We start from the raw sequence: 27,499 nt of genomic DNA, 5'->3' as shown, positions 1-27,499 counted from the left end.
TTTCTTGCTGTGTTGCAATTTTTTTGCTGCATCCCAATTGTACCTCTACATTGTTCGAGTTTATGTTATTGTTCTCTCACTCTTATGTGATACTGATTATTGTCATTTTTCATGATTACATGCAGATAAGTCCAATCTGACGAAGGCTCAGGCCGAAACGTCATTTGTAACTTGTTTTGGACAAAAACATATATGCTTATGAAAAAAAAATTTTCTTAATACGGACCAATAAAGAGTGATTTTGCATTACTATCCGTTGTGACTTACTGACTTAGTCTGGGAGATATAGAGTGCCGAGGTTACTCACTAATTTTATCTATTATTACCTCTGAGCACCTATATACCAGTGAGCAGAGCTTCCTCTACAGTAGTTCTCCTGATTAGGCATGCCCTTACCTCATGAGCAGGGCATTGCAGCTTTGGTAGCAACCATTACGACATGGACTCTGCTGCTGTGGACCCGGGGAGAGTGAGTGCAGATTCATTGCACCCACACTCCTCACATGAAGGGTCCGCACTCCTAGAAAATGGGGGATACGTTCCCTGAGTGTCTCCCCCCCATAATCTAGACGGTCCAGAGTCGTCGTGGGACCCCTTTATTTTTTTTCTTACAATAAATTGGTGAAAGAGGAAATGTTTTGGGGACTGTTTTTTCAAATAAATTTCTTTTGTCGATTTTTTGTTTTTGTTAGTACTGACAGTTTATGATGTTGGGTATCTAATAGACGCCATGACATCACAAACTGCTGGGCTTGATCTCAGGTGACTTTACAGCTAGTATCAACCCGATTTATTACCCCGTTTGCCACTGCACCAGGGCACGGGATGAGCTGGGGTGAAGCGCCAGGATTGGCGCATCTAGTGGATGCGCCACGTCTGGGGTGCCTGCGGCCTGCTATTTTTAGGCTGTGAAGGCCCAATAACTATGGACCTTCCCACCCTGAGAATACCAGACCACAGCTGTCCGCTTTACCTTGGCTGGTGATCCAATTTGGGGGGTCCCCTACTTTTATTGTGTAATTATTAATATTTATAAAATAATTATAAAAAAGAGCCTGAGGGGACCTCCACATTGGATCCCCAACCACGGTAAAGCTGCCAGCTGTGGTTTTCAGGCTACAGCCGTCTGCTTTACCCTAGCTGGCTATCAAAAATGGGGGGACCCAACGTAATTTTTTTTTTTTAACTATTTTTTAAATAGAAAAAATTAATGGGCTTCCCTGTATTTTGATTGCCAACCAAGGTAACGGCAGGCAGATGGGGGTGGCAACCCATAGCTGTCTGCTTTATCTGCGCTGAGAATCAAAAATACCGCGGAGCGCTACGTCATTTTTTTAAAGATTTATTTTTACAGCACTGTGATGTCCAGCAATCAAAATACAGGGAAGCCCATTTTATTTTTAGTTATTTAAATAAATAATTAAAAAAAATATATGTTAGCTCCCACTGCATTTTTTGTATTGCTAGCTAAGGGTAATCCAAGCAGCTACTGGCTGCTAACCCCCACTGCTTGGTGTTACCTTCACTGGCAATGGAAAATCCAGGGAAGCATTTTTTTTTTTTTGCCAAAAAGCTACAAAAAAAGGACGTGAGCTTCGCCATATTTTTGTATGCTAGCCAGGTATAGCAGGCAGGTGCTGGAAGAGTTGGATACAGCGCCAGAAGATGGCGCTTCTATGAAAATGCCATTTTCTGAGGTGGCTGCAGACTGCAATTCGCAGCAGTGGGGCCCAGAAAGCTCAGGCCAACCGGTGGTGCGGATTCCAATCCCAGCTGCCTAGTTGTACCTGGCTGGACACAAAAATGGGGCAAAGCCTACGTCATTTGTTTTCTAATTATTTCATGAAATTCATGAAATAATAAAAAAAGGGCTTCCCTTTATTTTTGGTTCCCAGCCGGGTACAAATAGGCAACTGGGGGTTGGGGGCAGCCGTACCTGCCTGCTGTACCTGGCTAGCATACAAAAATATGGCGAAGCCACATAATTTTTTCAGGGGGCAAAAAACTTCTGCATACAGTCCTGGATGGAGTATGCTGAGCCTTGTAGTTCTGCAGCTGCTGTCTGTCTGTATGGAGAAGAGCAGACAGCAGCTGCAGAACTACAAGGCTCAGCATACTCCATCCAGGACTGTATGCAGAAGTTTTTTGCCCACCAAAAAAATGACGTGGGCTTCGCCATATTTTTGTATGCTAGCCAGGTACAGCTGGCAGCCACGGGCTGCCTCCAACCCCCAGTTGCCTATTTGTACCCGGCTGGGAACCAAAAATATAGGGAAGCCCGTTTTTTTTAATTATTTCACTTATTTCATGAAATAATTAAAAAACAAATGACGTGGGCTTCGCCCTATTTTTGTGTCCAGCCGGGTACAACTAGGCAGCTGGGGATTGGAATCCGCAGCACAGGTTAGCCCGAGGTTTGTGGGCGCCTCTGCTGCGGATTTCAGTCCGCAGCCGTCCCAGAAAATGGCGCTCTCATAGAAGCGCCATCATCTGGCGCTGTATCCAACTCTTCCAACAGCCCTGGAGCCGGGTGGCTTGTTGGGTAATCATGAGTTAATACTGGCTTTGTTTTACCAGCCAGTATTAAGCCAGAGATTCTTAATGTCAGGCACGTTTGACCCGGCCATTAAGAATCTCCAATAAAGGGTTAAAAAAAGACACCACACAGAGAAAAAATACTTTAATAGAAATAAATACACAGACACATTAGAGACTCCATCTTTATTACCCCCTGTCAGCCCTCCACGATCCTGCTCTTCTGTCTTCTTTCTTTCTAGTGTAGTAGTAGTGACGATTGTAGTGAGGGGCATCACTTGGGGCTGGGGAACCTCCATCCTAACTACAATGCTCACTACAATCGGGAAGCAGCGTGCAGCCTTCACTCCGTGAGTGATCACTGCTGGCTGCTAGCGGTAACGCTGACAGACGCGTTACCATAGCAACGGTGCTCCCGGAGCCGCGGTTAGCGGTGACGTCACCGCTAACTGCGTTGCTATGGCAACGGTGATCTCCGTTAATGACCGGCTGTGTCAGCCGGTCCCTAACGGAACGGGGAGTCGACCGTGTGCTAGAGCATGTCGCCGGTACACGGCGATACACATATGTGCACCGTGTACCGGAGAGATGCACTCGCAGGTCCTACATGACGTGTCATAGTCATGTGACCAGTCTGTAGCCAATGAGATAATAGCCACGTGACTGGTCACATGGCTATTTTGACGTCACGATAGGTCCTGCTTCTCTGCTGGCAGTGCAGGTCACCGGGAGGATTCAGCGATCATCGGATGGAATAGCGGCAGGAGACAGAGTGCAGAAGGGATCGCGAGGACCGGTAAGTGTTATGGCAATGTTTATTAACTGTTTGTGTACATTTATAATGCATTTTTATGTGTTTGTGATTGCCTCCCATTATAGCCTATACGTTCGAGTTCGGTTCGTCGAACGTTCGACGAACCGAACTCGAACGGGACCCCCGTTCGGCGAACCGGCCTCGAGCCGAACCGGGACCGGTTCGCTCATCTCTACTAATGAATTTATCACAGAAAATGGATAATACATACACACAATGATATTCAACCACTGGATAATAAAAACAATGAGATTACTGAGTGGCTAGGATGAAAGCAAAGATTCCCCAATTCAAGGGACGCAACAGTAATGAACATCGCAGTATCACATTGCAGAAATAATTGACCCAGTGATTTCATAGCAGTGAGACAACAAAAGAGTTTATCTATGTCTTTAATATTGAGGACTTATATTAATAGAAGTGGATCAGAAGTACCTGGCATCAACCACTACACATAATAATTAGCTGTGCTGTTAAATTCCACAACATTAAAGTCCCATTGTTGCTAACATTGAGCCCCACTGGTGCCAGATGTCAGAATTCCATCAATGTAATATTGATGACCTAGCCATAGGATAAGCCATTAATATAGAAGTTGTTGCAGAAGCCATTTAACAAAGGAATAACAGTGAACAATAGAGAGATAATTAATAAACATTGATGTCACAGGAAAAGAAAATAAGCAATAATGTTCTCTTACATGGCGGAAAGCTCATTATAGAAAGGGTGATCACATGAACAAAGTACATTTTAATGTCGCAATGACTATGGGATAGTAAGGAACCAGGGCTGCTAAGCTGTCCCTCAAGATAGGGTTCTCTATATTATCTCTAACCGTAGGAATATTCTTGATGGTGGAGTGGTCTAAGGGGCACTTTGCACACTGCGACATCGCAGGCCGATGCTGCGATGCCGAGTGCGATAGTCCCCGCCCCCGTCGCAGCAGCGATATGTGGTGATAGCTGGCGTAGCGAAAATTATCGCTACGCCAGCTTCACACACACACTCACCTGCCGTGCGACGTCCCTGTGGCCGGCGACCCGCCTCCTTGTTAAGGGGGCGGGTCGTGCGGCGTCACTGTGACGTCACACGGCAGGCGGCCAATCGGAGCGGAGGGGCGGAGATGAGCAGGATGTAAACATCCTGCCCACCTCCTTCCTTCCGCATATCCTACGGAAGCCGCAGTGACGCCGGTAGGAGATGTTCCTCGCTCCTGCGACTTCACACACAGCGATGTGTGCTGCCGCAGGAGCGAGGAACAACATCGGACTGTCGCGTCAGCGTAATTATGAATTACGCCGACGCTGCACCGATGATACGATTACGACGCTTTTGCGCTCGTTAATCGTATCATCTAGGCTTTACACACTGCGATGTCGCATGCGATGCCGGAAGTGCGTCATTTTCAATTTGACCCCACCGACATCGCACCTGCGATGTCGCAGTGTGCAAAGCCCGCCTGAGTCTCCTTCCTGGCCCTGCTCCTGACTAGTCCTGATCTGATTCCCCCTACCCCTAGGGATGGACCAGATAAGAATGTGATGAAACTCACAGATAAGGACAGATAAGGGAAAATGGATATTCTGTCACACAGCACACACACACACACACACACACACACACACAGGTAGAGACAATAAGAGATTCAGGATGAAAAACAATAGCTGGAAGGAAGCTACAAAACAACAGTGGTAAACTCCACAACCACTCTAAGCAATAAGCACGATTTTCACCAGAAAGTCAGGGACACCACACTTCACAGACCAAAAAAGATAAACTATAGCTGGCATGAATGGATGGAATCAACCAGCATAAATAGGAAGGGAGCACATGTGATAGGCGTTCCCACAACATATGACCAAAAGAGGAAGCAAACAAGCAGAGATTAACTCTTGGTAGCCTGAATATGAATCAGCACACAGCAGGTTGATGCCTTAATCTACCTGTGTTGATCCCAGACACCAAAGAAACCATTGGACGGAGTTTTAGAATCTGCAATCTGACCAGAGCCCAACGCCACCATGACAGTCGGCAAAGTTTATGCAAAACTTTGATTGACATTTAATCAATACATCTTGGAGTGAGAAGCGCGGGCACGAGACTATGGGCGGGTACTTGCTGATGACAATCACAGAGCCGCCCATAATCTCACGCCTGCGCAATCACATCACCAGCGGTCACACTGTGCACAGTGCTCAGTCCCGCGAGAGTGGCACTGGGCATGCTCGGGGACCTCTGGAGCACTGGGCGGCAGCCTCAGTTATGGAAATGAGCAATGGGGGACGGCGTAAAGCGGCAGGAGGGAGAATAACGGACGCAAGACAGCCCGCCCCCGTGACTATAAAAAAAGTTTTGCATACAAAAAGGTAAAACTTTATAAAGTATTTATTTAGGTCTCAAAGGGGGCACAATAACAACAGGAACATTGCTAGAATGCAGCCCAGGAGCTGCAGAGGGGGCATCTTTTAGGTTTAGTGCAAAATTTCTGCTGACAGGTTCCCTTTAAAATGTACTTTGATTGTAGGAGTCTCCTTAAGGCCCTTCAAGAGCTTAGGCTGTACAGTAGTTCATTTCTTATAGCCTATGCTAGATAGATAAATAGGTGATAGAACTATCTGTAGTGATTTTAATTTTGTCAGTCCCTTTTCATGTTCCCTTCTTTGTCTTCCGTTTTTCCTACTTCAGCTATGTCATCATAACAGGGCTGCCACCTATTAGATCAATACTCCTCTTCATCTACTATTGATTGCTTACAATCAACCATACTCTTACCCCTAAGGGAACAGGGCTCCCCACACCAACATAATTGACAATGAAAACTCCAGATGCATTTCATTTTAAAGAGTTGTGGATGACGGAAAGTGTAATGAGATTTATGTCAGTCTCCTGATGGATGAGTTGGCCCCAAGCGAGCCTTATTCCTGGGAATCTTAGGCAGGTGATCATTAAGGAGAGAACAAGAAAAAGACAACAACGATATTGATTTCAAATCAGATCACCTCTCCGACATCAGGCCAGCTGATTTTTACTTCATATTCCTGCTCATGCGTTAGATAAATCTCCTGGGGCCTTCAGTACACACTGATGTATTTTACCAATTTATAGACCTTTCCCCGCTCTCTCCCCTCCAGTCCTACTTGCCATTTACTCTCTATCGGCACGGAAGCTGCTTGGCTCTAGTATCTGTTCCCTGCAGCACACCAGAGTCCATGGAAGATGATGATTTGCCTGTCTGACTATTTTATCAAGATGTCCCACGACTTTGAAGCATGTGATGTAACTCATTATTTTCGTAGACCACACAAACTGTGACAGATTTATCCTTTCGCGGCCATGTTAAAGTTCCTGCCAACAGTGCAATCTAACAATCTGTAGTCAACAATCACTGATGGTAATAAAGTGTTTATACAATCTAATCTTAAAGGGGTTGTCCAGAATAATGAAACATTGCTGCTTTCTTTATTTTACAGTGCCCCAGCTGTCATCAGGTTATGTGTGGTATTGCAGCTTTTTCGAGATTTGTACTGGGTCCAACTAGAAAAAATTGCCGGCACTTCCTAATCTCGTATTCTGAACTGGTGCATACTGAACATGACAATCAATATTCAAAAATAGCAGTTGCACTCAAGTAAAGGGAAGGAGAAAAAAAAAGAATGGAGATGGAATGTGAATACGTATTACTGTTAAGAAAACATGAAAAAATTTCTTTGAAAAATATGAGTTACTTAGCAAATAAAGGTGGCCAAATTTACTTGTGCCTAGATACCAACGTCAAGGTGTAAAGGTGGTGTCACACACAGAGACGGCGACAACGACATCGCTGCTAAGTCACCATTTTCTGTGACGTTGCAGCGACGTCCCATCACTGTCGCTGTGTGTGACATCGAGCAACGAGCTGGCCCCTGCTGTGAGGTCGCCGCTCATTGCTGAATGTCCAGCTTCATTTTTTGCTCGTCGCTCTCCCGCTGTGAAGCACACATCGCTGTGTGTGACAGCAAGAGAGCGACGAACTGAAGCGAGCAGGGAGCCGGCTTCTGGCAGCCTGCGGTAAGCTGTAACCAAGGTAAACATCGGGTAACCAAGGGAAGCCCTTTCCTTGGTTACCCGATATTTACATTAGTTACTAGCACCACCGCTCTCAGGCTGTCAGTGCCGGCTCCCTGCTCCCTGCACACGTAGCCAGACTACACACCAGGTAAATAAGCAAAGGTTTGCTTATTAACCCGATGTGTACTCTGGCTAGGAGTGCAGGGAGCCAGCGCTAAGCGGTGTGCGCTGGTAACCAAGGTAAATATCGGGTAATGGTTACCCGATATTTACCTTAGTTACCAAGCGCAGCATCGCTACCACGCGTCGCTGCTGGCTGGGGGCTGGTCACTGGTCGCTGGTGAGATCTGCCTGTTTGACAGCTCACCAGCGACCATGTAATGACACAGCAGCGATCCTGATAAGGTCAGGTCGCCCGTCGTGAACGCTGCTGCATTGCTATGTGTGAAAGGAGCTTAACTCTCATCTGGGTCCTACTCTAAATGCTATGCCTCTCTTGTCCAAACTGACCTTTCATATGGGCTAGAATAGAACCTGCAAAAGAATATTTAAAACACCTGAAATAACTGGGAAAAAATTGCCGGCACTTCCTAGTCTCATAGGCTGAACTGGTGCATACTGAGCATGACATACAATATCCAAAATAGCAGTTGCACTGAAGTAAAGGGAAAGGAAGAGCCCGGACTGCTGCCCCGAAGGGGCTCAAGGGAGGGCTACATGACTAGGAGGGATGCCAGGCCATAGTGTTAATAAGGGGTTAATGGAGAAGTCAGTTTGGGCGCGAAATTTGGGGGTGGTGCTAAGGGGCAGCTAGGATCAGGGGTCAGTGTGATTGGTCAGGGGGTGGTGCTATAGGGGGTCGTATATAGGGCAGGTCAGAGGGGGGGTGGGCCATTCCTACCTGGACAGTGACTATAATCGTTGTGGCTGGATCCCGAAGATGGAGGACTTCATGGCACAGATGAAGAGGATGGCGGAGCAGCGTGGACAGCGGTGGATGGACGAACAGCTGCAGCGATGGTCCGGCGTCGGTGAGGAAGATGGGACCCCCCTGCCTCCGAAGCGGCAGCGAAGAACGCGGCCTCCGGAGCGCCTCAGCCCTGAGATGACGCCGAGGAGCCGGCAGCGGAGACGGAGCCCAAGTGGACGTGCGGTGGTGGATCCGGGAGCCGGGACGTCGCGAGGCCCCGGCCGGAAGTCGGGCCGCGGGCACCAAGGCAGCGGGGCGGTGAGCGACATGGCCGGCCTCCCCTCCTCTTCCGGTTCGCGGCGCACGGCAGTGACGCGCGCGTCGCGGCCGCGTGACCCGGCGCGGTCACCTGACCCGGCGCGGTCACCTGACCCAGCGCGGTCACGTGACCCGCTGCGCTCACCTGGCCCGGCGTTCCCTTGTGCTCCGGCGGGCTCACCTGACCCGGCGCGCTCACCTGACCCGCCGCGGTCGCGTGGGGCGGCGCGGTCACGTGGGGTGGCGCGGTCACGTGGGGCGGCGCGGTCACCTGACCTGGCGCGGTCACCTGACCTGGCGCGGTCACCTGACCTGGCGCGGTCATGTGACCCCTCGTACTCACCCGGCCCGGCGCGTCCCCGCGATCCGGCAGGCTTGCCTGACCCGGCGTGGTCACCTGACCCGCCGCGGTCGCGTGGGCCGGCGCGGTCGCGTGGGTCGGCGGGGTCGCGTGGGCAGGCGGGGTCGCATGTGCCAGCGGGGTCACGGGGGCCAGCTGGGTTGCGTGGGCCAGTGGGATCGCAGGGCACGGATGAGGCCGCAGTGGCAGCGGCAGCAAAGGCCAGGAACAGAGCGGGGCCTATGCAGGAGCATAGGGTCCCAGTGCCGGCGGGGGATTCCGTACGGAGACGGCCCGATCAGCGGGGCCCGGCCTTGGATCACAGAGGATGGACAGCGATGGGACGGCGTCGGGGTCAGCTGGAGCGCGCGGGGATGCCGGACGGCATGCCCCAGGCGGTGATTACATGGCGGCGCCAGCGTCTGGATCGTCGCGGACGGCGCGGAGGATGGATGGTGCTGCGGGCGGACGGGGCCTAAGGTCGAGTCTGCCGGACGGCGAGCTCCCTGGGCCTGGGTCCAGTGAGGAGGATGAGGCCACCTTGGAGGAGGACGTCGCGGAGGATGACACCGGGGACCAGATCGTGGAGGTCGGCGAAACGGCTGGAGTGCGACGCGGAGGACATGTGACGGCTGTTTCGGGATCTTCTCGGAGTCAGCCTGGTAAGACCACGGTTTTTCCTATTTCTCGTACACCTGGTTTGGCTATGGATGGTGTGTCTGGTGATATGGATGGCGTGCAGGGCGTGAATGTGGTTGGTGGTACGGGTGGTTTGCTTGGTGGCCCGAGTGGTGGGCAGGTCATGAATGCGGTGACGGGTGACGGCAGTGTGGCATCCGAGTTGTTGAGGTTGGTCAGGGGTTTGTTTGCCCCTGTGGGGGGCCCTAGCATGGTGTGGCAGGGAGCGACGGGGCAGGAGGTTGTGACTCCTGCGGCTGGGGGGGTTGCTAGTGGCAATGTGGTTGGTGAGCCGGTGGTGGCGGCTCCCGCGGCCGCAGCTGCGGCTCCCGCTGCCGCAGCTGCGGCTGCAGTGGACATTGTTCGATTAGATGACAAGGCGAGAGGGGAAGTGTATGTCTGCTTTGATGGACCGTTGGGGGCGCATCTGAAGCAGGAGACCAGGGAAAAAATATGGAAGGATGAATATGTTGAAATATTCTCATTGCTTCCGTTGGAAAAGTTTAATCTGGATCGGGTTAAACCGGATGAGAGCAAAAAGGACGAGGAAGAACGGCGGCGTTATCGCCTTATTCCTCGCACTTTTCAGAATTGGTTGCAGGCCTTTGTGATACTGGCCAGTGTGGTGGGGGAAAAGGCTCCGGATAACTGTTCGGCGCTTTTTTGCTATCTGGATTCTATTTGTGAAGTGTATAGGACCTACGGGGGGACTGCTTGGCTACGGTATGACGAGCAGTTTCGCCAGAGGAAGGCGGTCAGACCCAGTTTACGGTGGGACCACAAAGAAATTAGTCTATGGATGCGGCTGATGGCTGCGCCGAAGTCGGCATCGCAGTCCTTTCCAGGGGGCACCGGCGGGGGATCATTTGGCACCTCGCCGGGGCCCAAAAAGGGCGTTTGCTGGCAGTTCAATGAAAAGGAATGTCGATTTGGCTCCTCCTGCCGATTCAAGCACGAGTGTTCGGGCTGTGGTGGCACCCACAGTCACCTCAAGTGCTTCCGGAAGGGAAAAGGGAAGGCCGCTGAGTCTTCGTCAAAAAGGGAGGACCCCGGTGAGGGTAGATCGGATGGCGCCGGTTCTAAGTAGATACCCGGATCGGGTGTCGGCGGAATTGTTGAGTGAAGGTTTTAGTTTTGGTTTCAAGATACCGTCAGTGGTTAAGACGGGAGAGATTCGTTTGAAAAATTTACAGTCGACTCGCCTACATGGTGAGATTGTTGCGGATAAGTTACAGAAGGAGGTGGAACTAGGACGGATGGCGGGGCCTTTTGATGCCCCTCCATTGCCGGACTTGGTTGTGTCCCCGTTTGGGTTGGTCCCGAAAAAGGAACCTAACAAGTTTCGGCTTATCCACCATTTGTCCTATCCTACTGGCAGGTCGGTGAACGACGGTATTGATCCTGAGCTGGTTTCAGTATCGTATGTCCGTTTTGATAAGGCGGTGGAATGGTTAAGGAAGTTGGGTTGTGGTTCGCTTTTGGCGAAAACGGATATGGAAGCGGCCTTCCGCCTGTTGCCGGTGCACCCGGACAGTTTTCACCTGTTGGGGTGTTGGTGGGAGGACAAGTTTTATGTAGATTGTTGTTTGCCTATGGGCTGTTCAATTTCATGTTCCTATTTTGAGAAGTTTAGTTGTTTTTTGGAATGGGTAATTAAGGAGGAGGCGGGTCTAGATTCAGTGTTGCATTACTTGGACGACTTTTTGTGCATGGGACCTGCTGGATCCTCGCAGTGTTCCCTTTTGCTTCGGACAGTGGAGCAGGTTGCTCGCCGCTTTGGCGTTCCGTTGGCGCCTGAAAAAACGGAGGGTCCGGTTACTGTTTTGAAATTCCTGGGTATCGAGCTGGATACAGTTGCCATGGAGTGCCGCTTGCCGGAGGACAAGCTGGCGGATTTGAGGCGTTGCGTTCAAGGGGCCATTGAGGCCAAGAAGATTCGTTTACGGGACTTGCAGTCCCTGTTGGGAAAGTTGAATTTTGCGTGTAGGATTTTGCCGATGGGAAGAGTTTTTTCCCGTCGCTTGGCTCAAGCCACTACCGGTGTGTTGCACCCTTTGCATTTTGTACGTTTGAAGGTGGAGCACAAGGCGGACCTGAGAGTGTGGTCCCGTTTTTTGCAGCTGTATAATGGACGGTCATTGTGGCTTCGTGAGGTGGTGTCAAATGAGGAGTTGGTACTTTATACGGACGCGGCGGGATCCAGTGGTTTTGGCGCATATTTTGGGGGGAGATGGTGTGTCGGCAGGTGGCCTGATTCGTGGCGGGTTTGCGGTCTGACTAGGAATTTGGCCCTGTTGGAACTTTTTCCTATTGTCGTGGCCATAGAGGTTTGGGGACAGGATTTGAAAGACAGGAAGGTGCGTTTCATGTGTGACAACCTGGGGGTCGTTCAGTGTGTTAACAAGTTGACAGCTGATTCCCCCCCGGTGGTGGATCTCTTGCGTCATTTGGTGTTGAAATGTCTGGAGTTGAACTTGGGTCTGCGCTGTACATGTGCCGGGGGTGCTGAATTCCGTGGCTGATGCTTTATCTCGCTTCCAGTGGGACCGCTTTCGAATGCTGGCGCCGGACGCGGAGCAGCAGGAGACCGTGTGGCCCGTCTGGTTGTGGGACCTGGTTTGCAGCCGGCCTGGGAATTGATCAGACATTCGGTGGCACCCAGTACGTGGCGCAGCTATAATTCAGCGTGGGACCGTTGGCTCGAGTTGGTTGATGAGGTGGGAGGTGATGTACCTGAAGGTGACAGAGTTTATTTAGTTTTGTTCATGATGGGCAGGGCTAAGGAAGAAGGCCTTTCGTGGTCGGCTGTGGCGGGTAGGTTGGCGGGCATTGCTTCTTTTTTCAGGTTACTGGGCTGGAAGGATGTCACGAAGGATTTCTGGGTGCGCCAGGCGCTGAAGGGTTACCGTAGGGCGGGGGCGCGCCGAGACCTTCGGCGCCCCGTATCTTTTGAGCTGCTGGGCAAGCTGTTGTCGGTTTTGCCTCAGGTGTGCTGTTCGGAGTATGAATGCCAGTTGTTTGGGACCGCTTTTGTTTTGGCCTTCTTTGGGGCGTTTAGAATTAGTGAACTGGTGAGAGAGCACGAGGAGTCACGGAGGTTTGTTGTTGGAGGACGTGGAATGCGGTATGGATGTGGTACGGTGTTGCTTGAGACGGTCAAAGACGGACCAGCTGGGTAGAGGTCGGATGGTGGAACTATGGGGTGTACCTGGTTTAGCGGAATGCCCTGTCAGATGGCTGTCGGCGTTTTTAGAAGTGAGGGGAACTCGCCCGGGGTCCCTTTTGTCCCACCAGGACGGGTCAGCCTTGTCCAGTTACCAATTTGTCTGTATCTTTCGGAGGTGCCTGCAGTGTTGCGGTCTCAACGAGGCTGAGTTCGCGTCACATTCCTTTCGGATTGGGGCTGCGACTCAGGCGGCTCGTTGGGGTCTGGGCGCGCAGGCTCTCCGTAAGATTGGACGATGGGACTCGGCCAGGTTTAGATCTTACGTCCGGCCGAACTTGTTGTGAGATATTGGTGGTGGGGGGGGGGGTCGGGGGTGGTATTTGTTTGGTATTCATTACCCCCTTTTCTTCCACGTGCCCCCCCCCCCTCCTCCTCCGTGTTGTCACCTTTTGTTTTGTAGGTTTACCATTGTTGGTGTGGGTGCTCGGCCACTCATACGTGTATTGGGGGGCGTTTCGTGCGGGAATACGACCGGACGGCCGTCAGTTGGGGGTCCCCAGGGAAAAGGCGACAGTGCGATGGATCGGGGTCAGGGGCATGCTGTGGAGTGAGGTGTTGCCTACCTGGCGCCACCATTCACAGTTGGACAGAGCACCGGACGTGGTAGTACTACACGCGGGTGGGAATGACCTGGGTCTCCGGGCTTCCAGGGACCTGATACAAGACATAAAGTGTGACTGCCTGCGGCTCCTGTCTTCCCCACCCGGGTCTAATAATTGTCTGGTCTGATATGGTTGCGCGGCTGGCATGGCGGCACGCCAGGTCGGTGGAGGCAGTAAACAGGGCGCGAAGCAAAGTGAATCGGGAGATTGGGCGTTTCATTTCCCGGGTCGGGGGTGTCTCTGTTCGACACCCGGAGTTGGAAGCGGCGTCCGCCGACTTGTTGCGCCGGGACGGGGTCCATTTAAATTCGGTGGGAAATGATATTTGGGCCTTAGGGCTGATGGAGGGGGTTGAGAAGGCTTTGTTGGTGTGAGAGGACTCGCGCGCACAAGGGGTCATGCGCACTCGCGGTGGCGGAAAGGAGGGGGGTGTCTGAAGGTGGGGGTTTGCACAGGGGAGAGGACGGAACCCAGTGCCGGAGCGGGTTACCTCTAGCGGTGCAATTGTTTGGTAAACGGGTCCTTGCTGGGTTGAGTCTCAGCGGGACATAGTGTGGGCAACATCTGGCTTGGGCTCTCGAGTCGGTGTGTTGCGGCTGAGGGTCAGGAGATGGGCTGATGTTGCAAGGAACATTTTGGTTAACCTTCAGGTACCCCCCCCCCTCCTTTTTCGGGGTTTCTTCAATGAAGAATTGTATTGTTACATGGCTTATGTTTCTGTTACTAATAAATGGGGCTGCTGTGGCCTTTATATCCAACGTCACGCAGTGTTTGTGTTTATTTTAGATAAGAACCCTAGGGGGTAGGGGGCTGTTGGGTGAAGGTCAAAGGCCTTCAGTCAGACATTCCGGAGTCAAGGAAGAGCCCGGACTGCTGCCCCGAAGGGGCTCAAGGGAGGGCTACATGACTAGGAGGGATGGCAGGCCATAGGGTTAATAAGGGGTTAATGGAGAAGTCAGTTTGGGCGCGAAATTTGGGGGTGGTGCTAAGGGGCAGCTAGGATCAGGGGTCAGTGTGATTGGTCAGGGGGTGGTGCTATAGGGGGTCGTATATAGGGCAGGTCAGAGGGGGGGTGGGCCATTCCTACCTGGACAGTGACTGTAATCGTTCCCGCCCGCCCGCCCTGATTGTGGTTTCGACATCAACGAAGAAAAGGAGGAAGATCGTATTTGTCGCAGCGGCGGAAAGGAGGGGGGTGTCTGAAGGTGGGGGTTTGCACAGAGGAGAGGACGGAACCCAGTTGCCGGAGCGGGTTACCTCTAGCGGTGCAATTGTTTGGTAAACGGGTCCTTGCTGGGTTGAGTCTCAGCGGGACATAGTGTGGGCAACATCTGGCTTGGGCTCTCGAGTCGGTGTGTTGCGGCTGAGGGTCAGGAGATGGGCTGATGTTGCAAGGAACATTTTGGTTAACCTTCAGGTACCCCCCCCCCCCCCCCTCCTTTTTCGGGGGTTCTTCAATGAAGAATTGTATTGTTACATGGCTTATGTTTCTGTTACTAATAAATGGGGCTGCTGTGGCCTTTATATCCAACGTCACGCAGTGTTTGTGTTTATTTTAGATAAGAACCCTAGGGGGTAGGGGGCTGTTGGGTGAAGGTCAAAGGCCTTCAGTCAGACATTCCGGAGTCATGAGAAAAAACAAGAATGTAGATAGTGAATATTGGAATGTGAATATGCATTACTGGTAAGAAAACATGAAAATATTTCTTTGAAAAATATGAGTTACTTAGCAAATAAAGGTGGCTCAGAGTTACACCTTGACGTGGTATCTAGTCACAAGTAAATTTGGCCACCTTTATATGCTAAGTAACTCATATTTTTCAAAGACTTTTTTTCATGTTTTCGTAGCAGTAATGCATATTCACATTCCAATATTCACCATCTACATTCTTGTTTTTTTCTCCTTTCCTTTACTTGAGTGCAACTACTATTATTGAATATTATTCTGGGTCCAGTCCATGATCAAATATTGGTTAAGCTTTATCCATATTTGCATCCTGACCTCCTGATGAACCCATTTGACTTTTAATGTGGTACATGAGCTTTCTATCAATTTAGAGAATTCTGGATGTTGCAGAATATGAATATGAGTCCAGTAAAGTCCAAGATATACGGTATATTAATCCCTGACTGTCATCATGATTAGTGGTGGTGCGCAAGGAGTCATCCAAAACTAGACACTACTTAAAAAAGTCTTTCCCTTTGCAGGACGTCTGTTGGCAGGATTTCAGCCACCCCAAACTGTTTATTTTCGCAGCTCTAAAAAAAAAATCCAGCAATACCATTACGTAGCCAGTCCCTTTCTCTGTTACTGGAAATCAGCGTTTGAATTGACATCCAAATTAAGTTTTTGATCTGATGCCTCCGTCACTCCAGCTCTATTCTCTGCCCAGCGCTGTGCTGCCTCTTACTGTTTGAGTGACAGCTCCTTTGGCTCAAGTCACATATCATAGAGCCTTTAAGGCACGGAGGAGTAGTCAGAGCTGGGTGAGGAGTAGAACCGGAGTGACGGTAGCTTCAGATCTATAGCTTAATTTGCATGTTAATTCAAATGCTTATTTCTCAGTAACAGAGGAAAGAACTGGGCATCTAATTGTATTTCTCTTTCAAAGGGGTACATGTGCATATAAATACTTTGGGCTGTGAAATCTTGTTGAAAGATTCCCTATAAATGAAGATATGTTTATAAAGCTACTAAATCTTACATACAAAGTTTACAAGCCACTAAATCTAATATATACAACTGAGTGTATGTTTGTATGTGTGTATGTCCACTGTGGCATTTGCAATCTTGAAATTTTGCACAACCACCTCATTTGATTCAGGGAATGTCATAGACTATGTTTTGAGTGGAAATTTTAACCCCACATTTTATAGTTATTCACTCAAAAAATGCTTACTTACTGTTTGGATGTGGGAGGTAATATATTGGCTGTTTTGACAGTTAAGGGTGCTTTACACGCTGCAACATCGCTACCGATATATCGTCGGGATCACGTCGTTAGTGACGCACATCCGGCACCGGTAGCGACATCGCAGCGTGTGACACCAAGGAGTGACGATCAACGAGCGCAAAATCATTCAAAACAGTGATCACTGACACATCGCTCCTTTCCTTAATATCGGTGCTGCTGCAGGTACGATGTTGTTTGTCGTTCCTGCGGCAGCACACATCGCTATGTGTGACACAGCAGGAGCGACAAACATCTCCTTACCTGCGTCCACCGGCAATGAGGAAGGAAGGAGGTGGGCGGGATGTTACGTCCCGCTCATCTCCGCCACTCCGCTTTGATTGGCCGGTGGCTTAGTGATGCTGCAGTGACATCGCTATGACGCCGAACGCACCTCCCCCTAGAGGAAGGGATTGTTCAGCGGTCACAGCGACGTCGCTGACAAGGTATGTGTGTGTGACGCTGCCGTAGCGATAATGTTCGCTGCGGCAGCGAGCACCACATATCGCACCAACGACGGGGGCGGGTGCTATTGCTCGCAATATCGCTAGCAATCGCTAGCGATGTAAAGCACCCTTTAGGGTTCGGTTCCACTTGTGCTATGCACTGATGAGTGCAATCCGATAAAACATCGGATTGGTCTCATTCTAGTGTAAAACTATGGGGCAGTGTCCATCTGCGATTGAGTTCTCATGCCATAGCAGCTTGCGGAATGAATTGCAGCATGCTGTGTTTGGCATCGAGTCTTGGCTCACGCACCCCCAGACAAGTCTATGGAAATGTTTGAAATATCGCACTGCACTCATATGTCATCCTAATGTACTGCAATATACGCAGAGACAGGCTGGGGAGGAGATGGAGAGAAAGTCCTCCCTCCCTCTTCTCCGCAGCTGTGACCCTATCGCAAGATTGGATCACAGTCACATGACCCTCGGCTAACGCTCACAGCAGAGGGTCATTAACATATCGCTTCCTATGCTCTAGGGAGTGGGATAGAGAGAGAAGTGGATAGAGAGGGGGAGTGGGAGAGAAGGATAGAGAGAGAGAGATGAGGAGTTGGAAAGTGGAAGACAGGGAGAATGGGAGGGAAAGAGGGAGAATGGGAGAGAGGGGGCGAGGGAAAGTTGGAGAGAGACAGAGAGATAGAGAAACTTAGTTACTATTCTGGGCAATGGTGGTTAATACAGATAGTGTGTACATATATATATATATATATATATATATATATATATATATATATATAAATATATATACATACTGATGTTGCCTTTTATATATTACTTTATTATTATCAATATACTCATTATTGTGTGTCGATTGTTCTTTTCTTTTGGTTGTTTTAGGTGGGAAACCTGGGTCTTCTCTTCATGCTTCTGTTCTTCATCTATGCAGCTCTGGGGGTAGAGCTGTTTGGAAAACTTAGTGAGTAATTAAAAGAAGTTTTGTTTTTAAAAATGAATGAGAAATTATCACATTCATGAGTAATATTCATTCACACTTTGCTATTCCAGTATGCAATGATGATCACCCATGTGAAGGAATGAGTAGACATGCTACTTTTGAGAACTTTGGAATGGCTTTTTTGACTCTTTTTCAAGTTTCTACTGGAGATAACTGGAATGGTATAATGAAGGTAATACATCATGTCTATATCTAGTATTATATTTTGCCACACATTGCACCTTTCGATTGCTTAAATAATTAAAGGAACATCACAATGTTTTCAGAAATCTGTTTATCTTAGACTAAATTCACACAAATCTGTAAAACATATTACGATTTTCATCGAGAAAACCAGACAATTTTTCATGTGTATTGTAATCCACTTGCCGTCCATTTTTATATATTAGCCTTGAATAAAATATACAAGACCAAAAAACACTTTCCTAGGTTCATAATTGCAATGTATCCGTAAAAAAATGGCGCACTATTCGATTGATCCATATTGGATCTGATTTTTTTTTTAAGTGCTCATACACTTAAATAGTCTCATAAATTCAGAAAATATTAGTGCATGCTGTTTTCTTTTTTCACATTTGGTCCATGTTAAAATTGGCCATCTGAAAGCCCAACTGAGTAACACTGGTTATAGTGCTCTCCGTGTGATATTTCCTCCATGGACAACACCAGGACCGAAAGTATGGTCACGTGAATGTAGATGTTGTGATTTTCTATTCAAGCACCCAGTCACCGAGAATGGTGTACGTAATAGATATACGCTACATTATTACATGTATTGTAAAAAATGTGCTACATTATTATGATGCTTTTATATATATATATATATATATATATATATATATATATGTATATATATATATACAGTATATATATGTATATATATATACACAGTGCCTTGCGAAAGTATTCAGCCCACTTGAATTTTTCAACCTTTTCCCACATTTCAGGCTTCAAACATAAAGATAAAGAATTAACGTTATCGTGAAGAATCAACAACAAGTGGGACACAATTGTGAAGTTGAACAAACTTTATTCCTTTTTTTAAACTTTTTAAAAAATAAATAGCTGAAAATTGGGGCGTGCAATATTATTCAGCCTCTTTAAGTTAATTCTTTGTAGCGCCACCTTTTGCTGCAATTACAACTGCAAGTCTCTTGGGGTATGTCTCTATCAGATTTGCACATCGAGAGACTGAAATTCTCGCCCATTCTTCCTTTGTAAACAGCTGGAGCTGAGTGAGGTTGGATGGAGAGCGTTTGTGAACAGCAGTTTTCAGCTCTTTACACAGATTCTCGATTGGATTCAGGTCTGGACTGTGACTTTGACCATTCTAACACCTAAATACGTTTATTTGTGAACCATTCCATTGTAGATTTTGCTTTATGTTTGGGATCATTGTCTTGTTGGAAGAAAAATCTCTGTCCCAGTCTCAGGTCTTTTGCAGACTCCAACAGGTTTTCTTCAAGAATGGTCCTGTATTTGGCTCCATCCATCTTCCCATCAATTTTAACCATCTTCCATGTCCCTGCTGAAGAAAAGCAGGCCCAAACCATGATACTGCCACCACCATGTTTGTCAGTGGGGATGGTGTGTTCAGGGTGATGAGCTGTGTTGCTTTTACGCCAAACATATCATTTGGCATTGTGCCCAAATAGTTTGATTTTGGTTTCATCTGACCAGAGCACCTTCTTCCACATGTTTGGTGTGTCTCCCAGGTGGCTTGTGGCAAACTTAAACGACAATTTTATGGATATCTTTGAGAAATGGCTTTCTCCTTGCCACTATTCCATAAAGGCCAGATTTGTGCAGTGTATGACTGATTGTTGTCCTATGGACAGACTCACCCACCTCAGCTGTAGATCTCTGCAGTTCATCCAGAGTGATCATTTTTGCATCTCTGATCAGTCTTTCCTTGTTTGAGATGGTCGTTTGGATGGACGGCCAGGTCTTGGTAGATTTGCAGTGGTATGATACTCCTTCCATTTCAATATGATCACTTGCACGGCTTCTTGGGATGTTTAAAGTTTTGGAAATATTTTTGTAACCAAAACCGGCTTTAAACTTCTCCACAACAGTATCACGGACCTGCCTGTTGTGTTCCTTGGTCTTCATGATGCTCTCTGTGCTTTATACAGAACACTGAGATTATCACAGAGCAGGTGCATTTATATGGAGACTTGATTACGCACAGGTGGATTATATTTGTCATCATCAGTCATTTAGGACAACATTGTATCATTCAGAGATCCTCAATGAACTTCTGGAGTGAGTTTGCTGCATTGAAAGGAAAGGGGCCGAATAATATTGCATGCCCCAATTTTCAGCTATTTATTTTTATAAAAAAAGTTTAAAATAAGCAATAAATTTTGTTCAACGTCACAATTGTGTCCCACTTGTTGTTGAGTCTTCACCATAACATTAAAATGTTTATCTTTATGTATGAAGCCTAAAATGTGGGAAAAGGTTGAAAAATTCAAGGGAGTTGAATACTTTCGCAAGCACTGTATATAGATACAGTATATATATATATATATATATATATGTTCTACGTCACTTTAGATACATCATCATTAGGGATGGCCGATCACTAAATTGCTTGGGTGCTCGATACTCGAGCCAAGTAGGTCAGATGCTCTGAAAGTGCTCAACTCGGGTAAGGAGTTTTATGGAGGTCAATTATTGGGTAGTTTGGCTCTTCGCACACATACAGCCAGCCATATACAGATCATCTCCAGGGAAGGGAGTGGGTTTTGTTTTTTTTAACTTGATACACTACATCCAAAAAACCTTCTTTTTATGCCCCCGGAAAGCCATTCAGAAACTGCAAATGGCACACACTGGAGTGCCGGCTCCCATCATTCAATGAAGGGATCCTGCTCGTTGTGTTCTTGTTTCACTGACAATACATCCGAGCACCCTGCAATACTCTGCCAAGCACCTAGCATACCCAAGCACCCCGATGTTCGATCAAGCACTCTCGCTCAACACTAATCATCACTTTTTCCATTGGGGCTCACAATCTAAATTCCCTAGATACAACAGAATTACATTAATGCTCAACATCTCAAAATTCAGATAACTCATTAATCATGAAGCCCCTCTTTAAAGAGATATAAGTTACCACAAAAAGAACTGGAGATTAAATGGCTGAGGTAAAAATACATATTTTTATTGATCAATCATAATTTTTAGCATAAATAGAAAATAGAAAAAATATCACACACATTAAAAACAAGGTGCCACAGATGTTCACAACGGGGGGGGGGGGGGGGGGGAAGAAAAGGGGAAGAGGAAAACCAGCCCCATTCTTAATCACACAAGAGGCAGACACACCAGTATAATTTAAGGGGATGTGCAAGGGGAGTAAAAATTTGACTATATAAGTATAAATAGATAGAGGGCAATAAATAAGGGAAAGGGGCTTTTGTATATATTAATTCATCATATTGCCCCTTGTCCCAGCCATAATTAGGCAGAGTAAAGTGATCAAGTGCCCATAAAAACTTATTATAAATTCTCACCCATAATCACAGTAGCCCCACCGATGTATCTCTAACTGCCAGAAAAACCTCCGACGCGCGTTTCGCGGTGTTAATTGACCGCTTCGTCCGGGAGAACTAACAGTCCCTATCAGTATGTCTTTGGAGTGCTTGAGGAAACCCGGAGAACCCAGAGAAAACCCACGCAAACACGGGGAGAACATACAAACTCCTTGCAGATGTTGTCCTTGGTGAGATTTGAACCCAGGACCCTAGTGCTGCAACGCAACAGTGTTAATAACAGTCACAATGCTGCGCATTCAATAGCATTAAAAGAGTTGAAACTAACATTCACTTTAATCCTAAATGTCTGTCTATTTAATGTAATAATCTACCATAATTACTTTTCTAACTTACTTTAATTAAAAAGTCTTCTGTTTCCCATCTTTAATTTAATTGTTTTATTTAACTATTTTACCTACTTCTCTTTTGATGACTCTACATTTGAGAATCCCCAGTATATGCTGGGATACTCAAATGGGACTTCATTAGGTCTAAAAGGCTGAGGTCACTGGCACAGCCTCTGTAACCACCCTGAAATAAATCAGTAACAATGACATCCATTTCGAGGGCTTGGCTACTTCCACCTCTACTAGGCATGCGTCAATTGTTACTTTTGACTATGCACAAGCTCCTTTGTTCACTGTGCAACATTTATTTTCAATGCACAGTGACAGTGTGCTCTGTCGCTGGCTCTAATGAACCATGATGAACCAGGAAGAGAACGCTCTGTCAGTGCGCATTTTAAGGAGAGGAGCAGTCAAGGAGAGACCAGACCTTCCCCTGGTGTCTGCTCACCTGCTTTTCTTACTCGCAATGGTTATCATATCCGGCTTCTCACTCCTCATTAGAGCCCGTGAGGGAGCGCACTATCGCTGTACAGTGAAAAGGAATATCGCACAGTGACAAGGGAGCTTGTACTGGACATATGCCGGATTTGACAATTGACACATACTCAGTAGAGCAGGGACTAGACCAGCCCTTAAACAAATATCACAGATGACGCGTTGTTTCGGGGTGAGAACAGAGGTTGCAGGAGTGACCGTAGCCTCTGCCCCTTGAAGTTGACCCATTTGAGTATCCCAGCATGCACTGGGGATTAGAGATGAGCGAACCGGTCCCGGTTCGGCTCGAGGTCGGTTCGCAGAACGGAGGTCCCGTTCGAGTTCGGCTCGTCGAACGTTCGACGAACCGAACTCGAACTGCATAGGAAACAATGGCAGGCAATCACAAACACAGTAAAACACCTAGAAAACACCCTCAAAGGTGTCCAAAAGGTGACAAACAACTCAAACACATGGGAAAGTGACAAGGACATATACTCATGCGAAAACAAAACAGCTGGACAAGGAAAAAGAGGAGGACACACAGATATAGGCATGGCACGCCATTCTAAAATCATGTAAAACACCGCAAGGTGACTCCAAGCGTAGTCTCCCTTTTTTCCAAAAATTGGGCCACACAGACACCCACCCCATCAGTGGCAGCACTTGGGCCCTAGTTGCAAACAGGATGTTTTGATTTGCATCAAGCACATTCAAAAATACGCCATTCTTATCCGTCCCCAGGATGACACCGGGGTAGGTAGCAAAGTCTTTCCTGATCCCAGCTCTGTTCATCTTGGCTTCTTTTAAAAACACAGCAAGCAAGGGTTACTCCAAGCGGAGTCTCCCTTTTTTCCAAAAATTGGGCCACACAGACACCCACCCCATCAGTGGCAGCACTTGGGCCCTAGTTGCAAACAGGATGTTTTGATTTGCATCAAGCACATTCAAAAATACGCCATTCTTATCCGTCCCCAGGATGACACCGGGGTAGGTAGCAAAGTCTTTCCTGATCCCAGCTCTGTTCATCTTGGCTTCTTTTAAAAACACAGCAAGCAAGGGTTACTCCAAGCGGAGTCTCCCTTTTTTTCCAAAAATTGTGCCCCACACACACCCACCCATTCAGTGGCAGCACTTGTGCCCTAGTTGTACACTTCACAGCTACATTTGCATCAAGCACATTCAAAAATACGCCATTCTTATCCGTCCCCAGGATGACACCGGGGTAGGTAGCAAAGTCTTTCCTGATCCCAGCTCTGTTCATCTTGGCTTCTTTTAAAAACACAGCAAGCAAGGGTTACTCCAAGCGGAGTCTCCCTTTTTTCCAAAAATTGGGCCACACAGACACCCACCCCATCAGTGGCAGCACTTGGGCCCTAGTTGCAAACAGGATATTTTGATTTGCATCAAGCACATTCAAAAATACGCCATTCTTATCCGTCCCCAGGATGACACCGGGGTAGGTAGATAAAGTCTTTGCTGACCCATGACTTGTTCATCTTGGCTTCTTTTAAAAACAATGTAAGCAAGGGTTACTCCAAACGGAGTCTCCCTTTTTTCCAAAAATTGGGCCACACAGACACCCACCCCATCAGTGGCAGGACTTGGGCCCTAGTTGCAAACAGGATGTTTTGATTTGCATCAAGCACATTCCAAATCAACAAGCATTTACTCTCCCCAGGATGACACAGGGGTAGTAAATTCCTTCTGGATCCATGACTTGTTCATTTTGATGAACGTCAGTCTGTCCACATTGTCACTGGACAGACGCGTGCGCTTATCTGTCAGCACACACCCAGCAGCGCTGAATACACGTTCAGAGACAACGCTGGCAGCTGGACACGACAAAATCTCCAAGGCGTAAGTTGCGAGCTTTGGCCATTTTTCTAGGTTTACGGTGCTACTGGTACGTGTAGACTGTTGAAGATGACGAGACCGTCCCATGTTTGTCAAGTTACAACTGGGAGATTCCCTCCCTGCACCTGCACGGTTGTTTGGTGGAAAAGCCGAGCTAAGATCGAGTAACAGCTTCTGCTGATACTCCTGCATACGTGCGTCCCTTTCTATGGCTGGAATTATGTCACAAAATTTGGACTTGTACAAGGCATCTAATAGTGTGGCAATCCAGTAGTCATCATCACTTCTAATTTTGACAATACGACTGTCATGTTGGAGGTAGTGCAACAAAAAGGCACTCATGTGTCTTGCGCAGCCATGCGGACCAAGTCCACGCTGTGTTTGTGGCATAGAGGTGCTACCCGTTCTTTCTTCCTCTGACATCTCCCCCCAACCTCTTTCAACTGAAATTTGACCAAGGTCTCCCTCATCCGCTGAGTCTTCCATGTCCATGGACAGTTCGTCCTCCATTTCTTCATGTTCTCCTGCACCTTGCTCAACATTTCGCCTGCTACTATGCGCCCTTGTCGATCCCTGTCCCCCATGGTCCCATGCCTGCTGCGTTGGTGATGATGAACATCTGGACCTTGGTGATGTTGTTGTCCCTTGCGCATATGAATCCTCCTGTAGTTCCTCCCCTTCATGTTGTCCCACCCCATGACTCCGAATAGTGTTTAGCGTGTGCTCCAGCATGTAAATGACTGGAATCGTCATGCTGATAATGGCATTGTCAGCGCTAATCATATTCGTCGCCATGTCGAAACTGTGCAGAAGGGTGCATAGGTCCTTGATCTGAGACCACTCCATCAGGGTGATCTGCCCCACCTCTGCATCTCGTTGTCCCAGGCTATACGTCATGACGTATTGCACCAGGGCTCTGCGGTGCTGCCACAGTCGCTGTAACATGTGGAGAGTTGAATTCCAGCGTGTCGCCACATCGCATTTCAGGCGATGAACCGGCAGGCCGAAAGACTTCTGGAGCGATGCAAGTCGCTCTGCTGCGGCGCTTGAACGGCGGAAGTGAGCTGACAGTTTTCGTGCCCTGTTCAGAAGGCCATCTAGGCCGGGATAGTGTGTTAAAAATTGCTGGACAACAAGGTTCAACACGTGAGCCATACAAGGTACGTGTGTCACCTTGCCCAGGCGAAGTGCCGCACCCAGGTTTGCAGCATTGTCGCACACGGCCTTACCAGGCTGCAGGTTGAGTGGAGACAACCATTTATTAAACTCGGACCGCAGAGCTGACCACAACTCCTCAGCTGTGTGACTCTTATTCCCAAGACATGTCAAGCTAAAGACCGCCTGATGCCGTTGCGCTCTGCTGCCAGCATAGTAATGAGGCGTGCGTGATTCCTTCTGCGCAGTGAGAACGCTGGTGGCCTGACCAGGCAGGCTTGGGGCGGAGGTGGAGGACCCAGATGAGGTGGAGGATGCAGAAGCTGTGGCGGAACTTGGACAGACAGAGGATTGACACACAAGTCGTGGGGACGGCAAGACTTGTGCAGCAGACCCTTCACCATCTATCACCATAGTTACCCAGTGCCCAGTCAGCGACATGTAACGTCCCTGTCCATGCTTACTGGTCCAAGTATCGGTGGTGAAATGCACCCGTTCACACACAGAGTTTCTCAAGGAAGCGGTGAAGTTGTGTGCGACATGCTGGTGTAGCGCGGGCACACCTTTCTTAGAGAAGTAGTGGCGACTAGGCATCTGGTACTGGGGCACAGCGACAGACATAAGGTCTCTAAAATCCTGTGTGTCCACTAGGCGGAAAGGCAGCATTTCGGTAGCCAACAGCTTACAGAGGGATAGAGTCAACCTCTTAGCTTTGTCATGGGTCGGAGGAAGTGGCCTTTTATTTGACCACATCTGAGGGACAGAGATCTGGCTGCTGTGTGTAGACGGTGTTGAGTAGGGTGTCCCTGGAAAAATGCAGGTTTGTGAGGAAAGTGCAGGCGGAGACATGATGTTGCCTTCATCCAACGTTGGTGCTATCGATGTCTGAGAGAGCTGTACACACTCACTTGTTTCCCCTTCCAAACCAACTGACGACCTACCAAGCAAACTGCCTGTTGCGGTTACAGTGGTGGAAGTTGTGCGTGGAAAACCAGGTGTGACAGCTGTCCCCACAGTCCTAGAAGATGAAGAGCGCGCGGATGCACTGGAAGGGGCGGGCGGTGGATGGTTCGCTCCGCTAGGCCGCATTGCAGCACGGTGAGCTTCCCACCGGGACCTATGATATTTATTCATGTGACGATTCATGGAAGAAGTTGTCAAACTGCTGAGGTTTTGACCTCTACTAAGAGAATCATGACAAATTTTACATATCACATGATTTGGGCAATCTTTTTCTATGTCAAAAAAGGACCAGGCTAGGCAAGGCTTAGAGGCCATGCGACCTGTTGATCCACCCCGAATAATGCTCATAGGCAGAGTGGTGGCTGAGGATGCAGTTGTAGACGTGCTACCAGTGCTCCGACTCTGTCCAGGAAGGCGCAAGGTAACTTCGTCGTCGGTTGCATCCTCCTCCACCGCCTCTGTTGACCTCCTCGAGTGCCTGACTGGGGGTTGACAGTAGGTGGGATCTAGAACTTCATCATCAATTGTTGTGTTTGCACTCCCCTCCCCCTCAGACCGAGCCTCTTCTTGCCCTGACCGAATATTTAAGTTGTCATCCCAATCGGGTATCTGCGTCTCATCTTCATCAGTATGTTCCTCATTGTCTATAACCACAGGTGTTACAGTTTGTGACAAAGGGTCAACATTATGCTCAGAAACTTGGTCCTCACGGCCTGAATCAGAGTCACAAAGGTTCTGGGCATCACTGCAGACCATTTCCTGTTCTGTACTCACTGTAGCTTGGGAGCAGACCTCTGATTCCCAGGCTATAGTGTGACTGAACAGCTCTGCAGACTCAGCCATCTCAGTTCCACCATACTGTGCAGGGCTGATGGAGACTTCAGAGCTGGGAGAAATCAAGTGTGATTGGGATGACAACTCAGAGGACTGGTGTTTTTTGGATGCAGTACTTGAAGTGGCTGAGAGGGTACTTGTTGGACCACTTGAGATCCATTCAAGCATTTTCCTTTTTTGCCCATCATCTACCTTTCTTCCTGTTGTTTGTGTCCGTAAAAAAGGGAGCACATCGGATTGTCCACGGTAAGTAGTAGACATCTTACTTTTGCTGGTAGATGGTCTATCTTCAGCAGATGATAATGGAGCTTTGCCACCTTCCACACAGACAAAACCTTTTTTGCCTTTTCCACCACGCCTCTTCCCCTTTCCACCAGCATCTGTCATTTTGCCACTCATGTTGATTGCGACAAGATTGTGGACTGAAAATGTAGTAGTAAAAATT

General features: G+C 48.2%; 1 protein-coding gene across 4 annotated transcripts in view; it reads left to right on the top strand.

Moving 5' to 3' along the window:
- CACNA1I (calcium voltage-gated channel subunit alpha1 I) overlaps positions 1 to 27,499 on the top strand; it is a 1,217,075-nt gene that overhangs the window by 1,117,165 nt on the left and 72,411 nt on the right. For all 4 annotated transcript variants that reach the window (XM_075321783.1, XM_075321781.1, XM_075321782.1 and 1 more), the window contains 2 exons: positions 17,765 to 17,843; positions 17,933 to 18,054. In XM_075321783.1, the coding sequence (XP_075177898.1) occupies positions 17,765 to 17,843; positions 17,933 to 18,054 (201 nt within the window). The remainder of the gene's footprint in view (positions 1 to 17,764; positions 17,844 to 17,932; positions 18,055 to 27,499) is intronic.

Source organism: Anomaloglossus baeobatrachus, chromosome 8 (assembly GCF_048569485.1).
Source record: "Anomaloglossus baeobatrachus isolate aAnoBae1 chromosome 8, aAnoBae1.hap1, whole genome shotgun sequence".
NCBI lineage: Eukaryota > Metazoa > Chordata > Amphibia > Anura > Aromobatidae > Anomaloglossus > Anomaloglossus baeobatrachus.
This window is presented reverse-complemented; position numbering and strand designations above follow the sequence as displayed.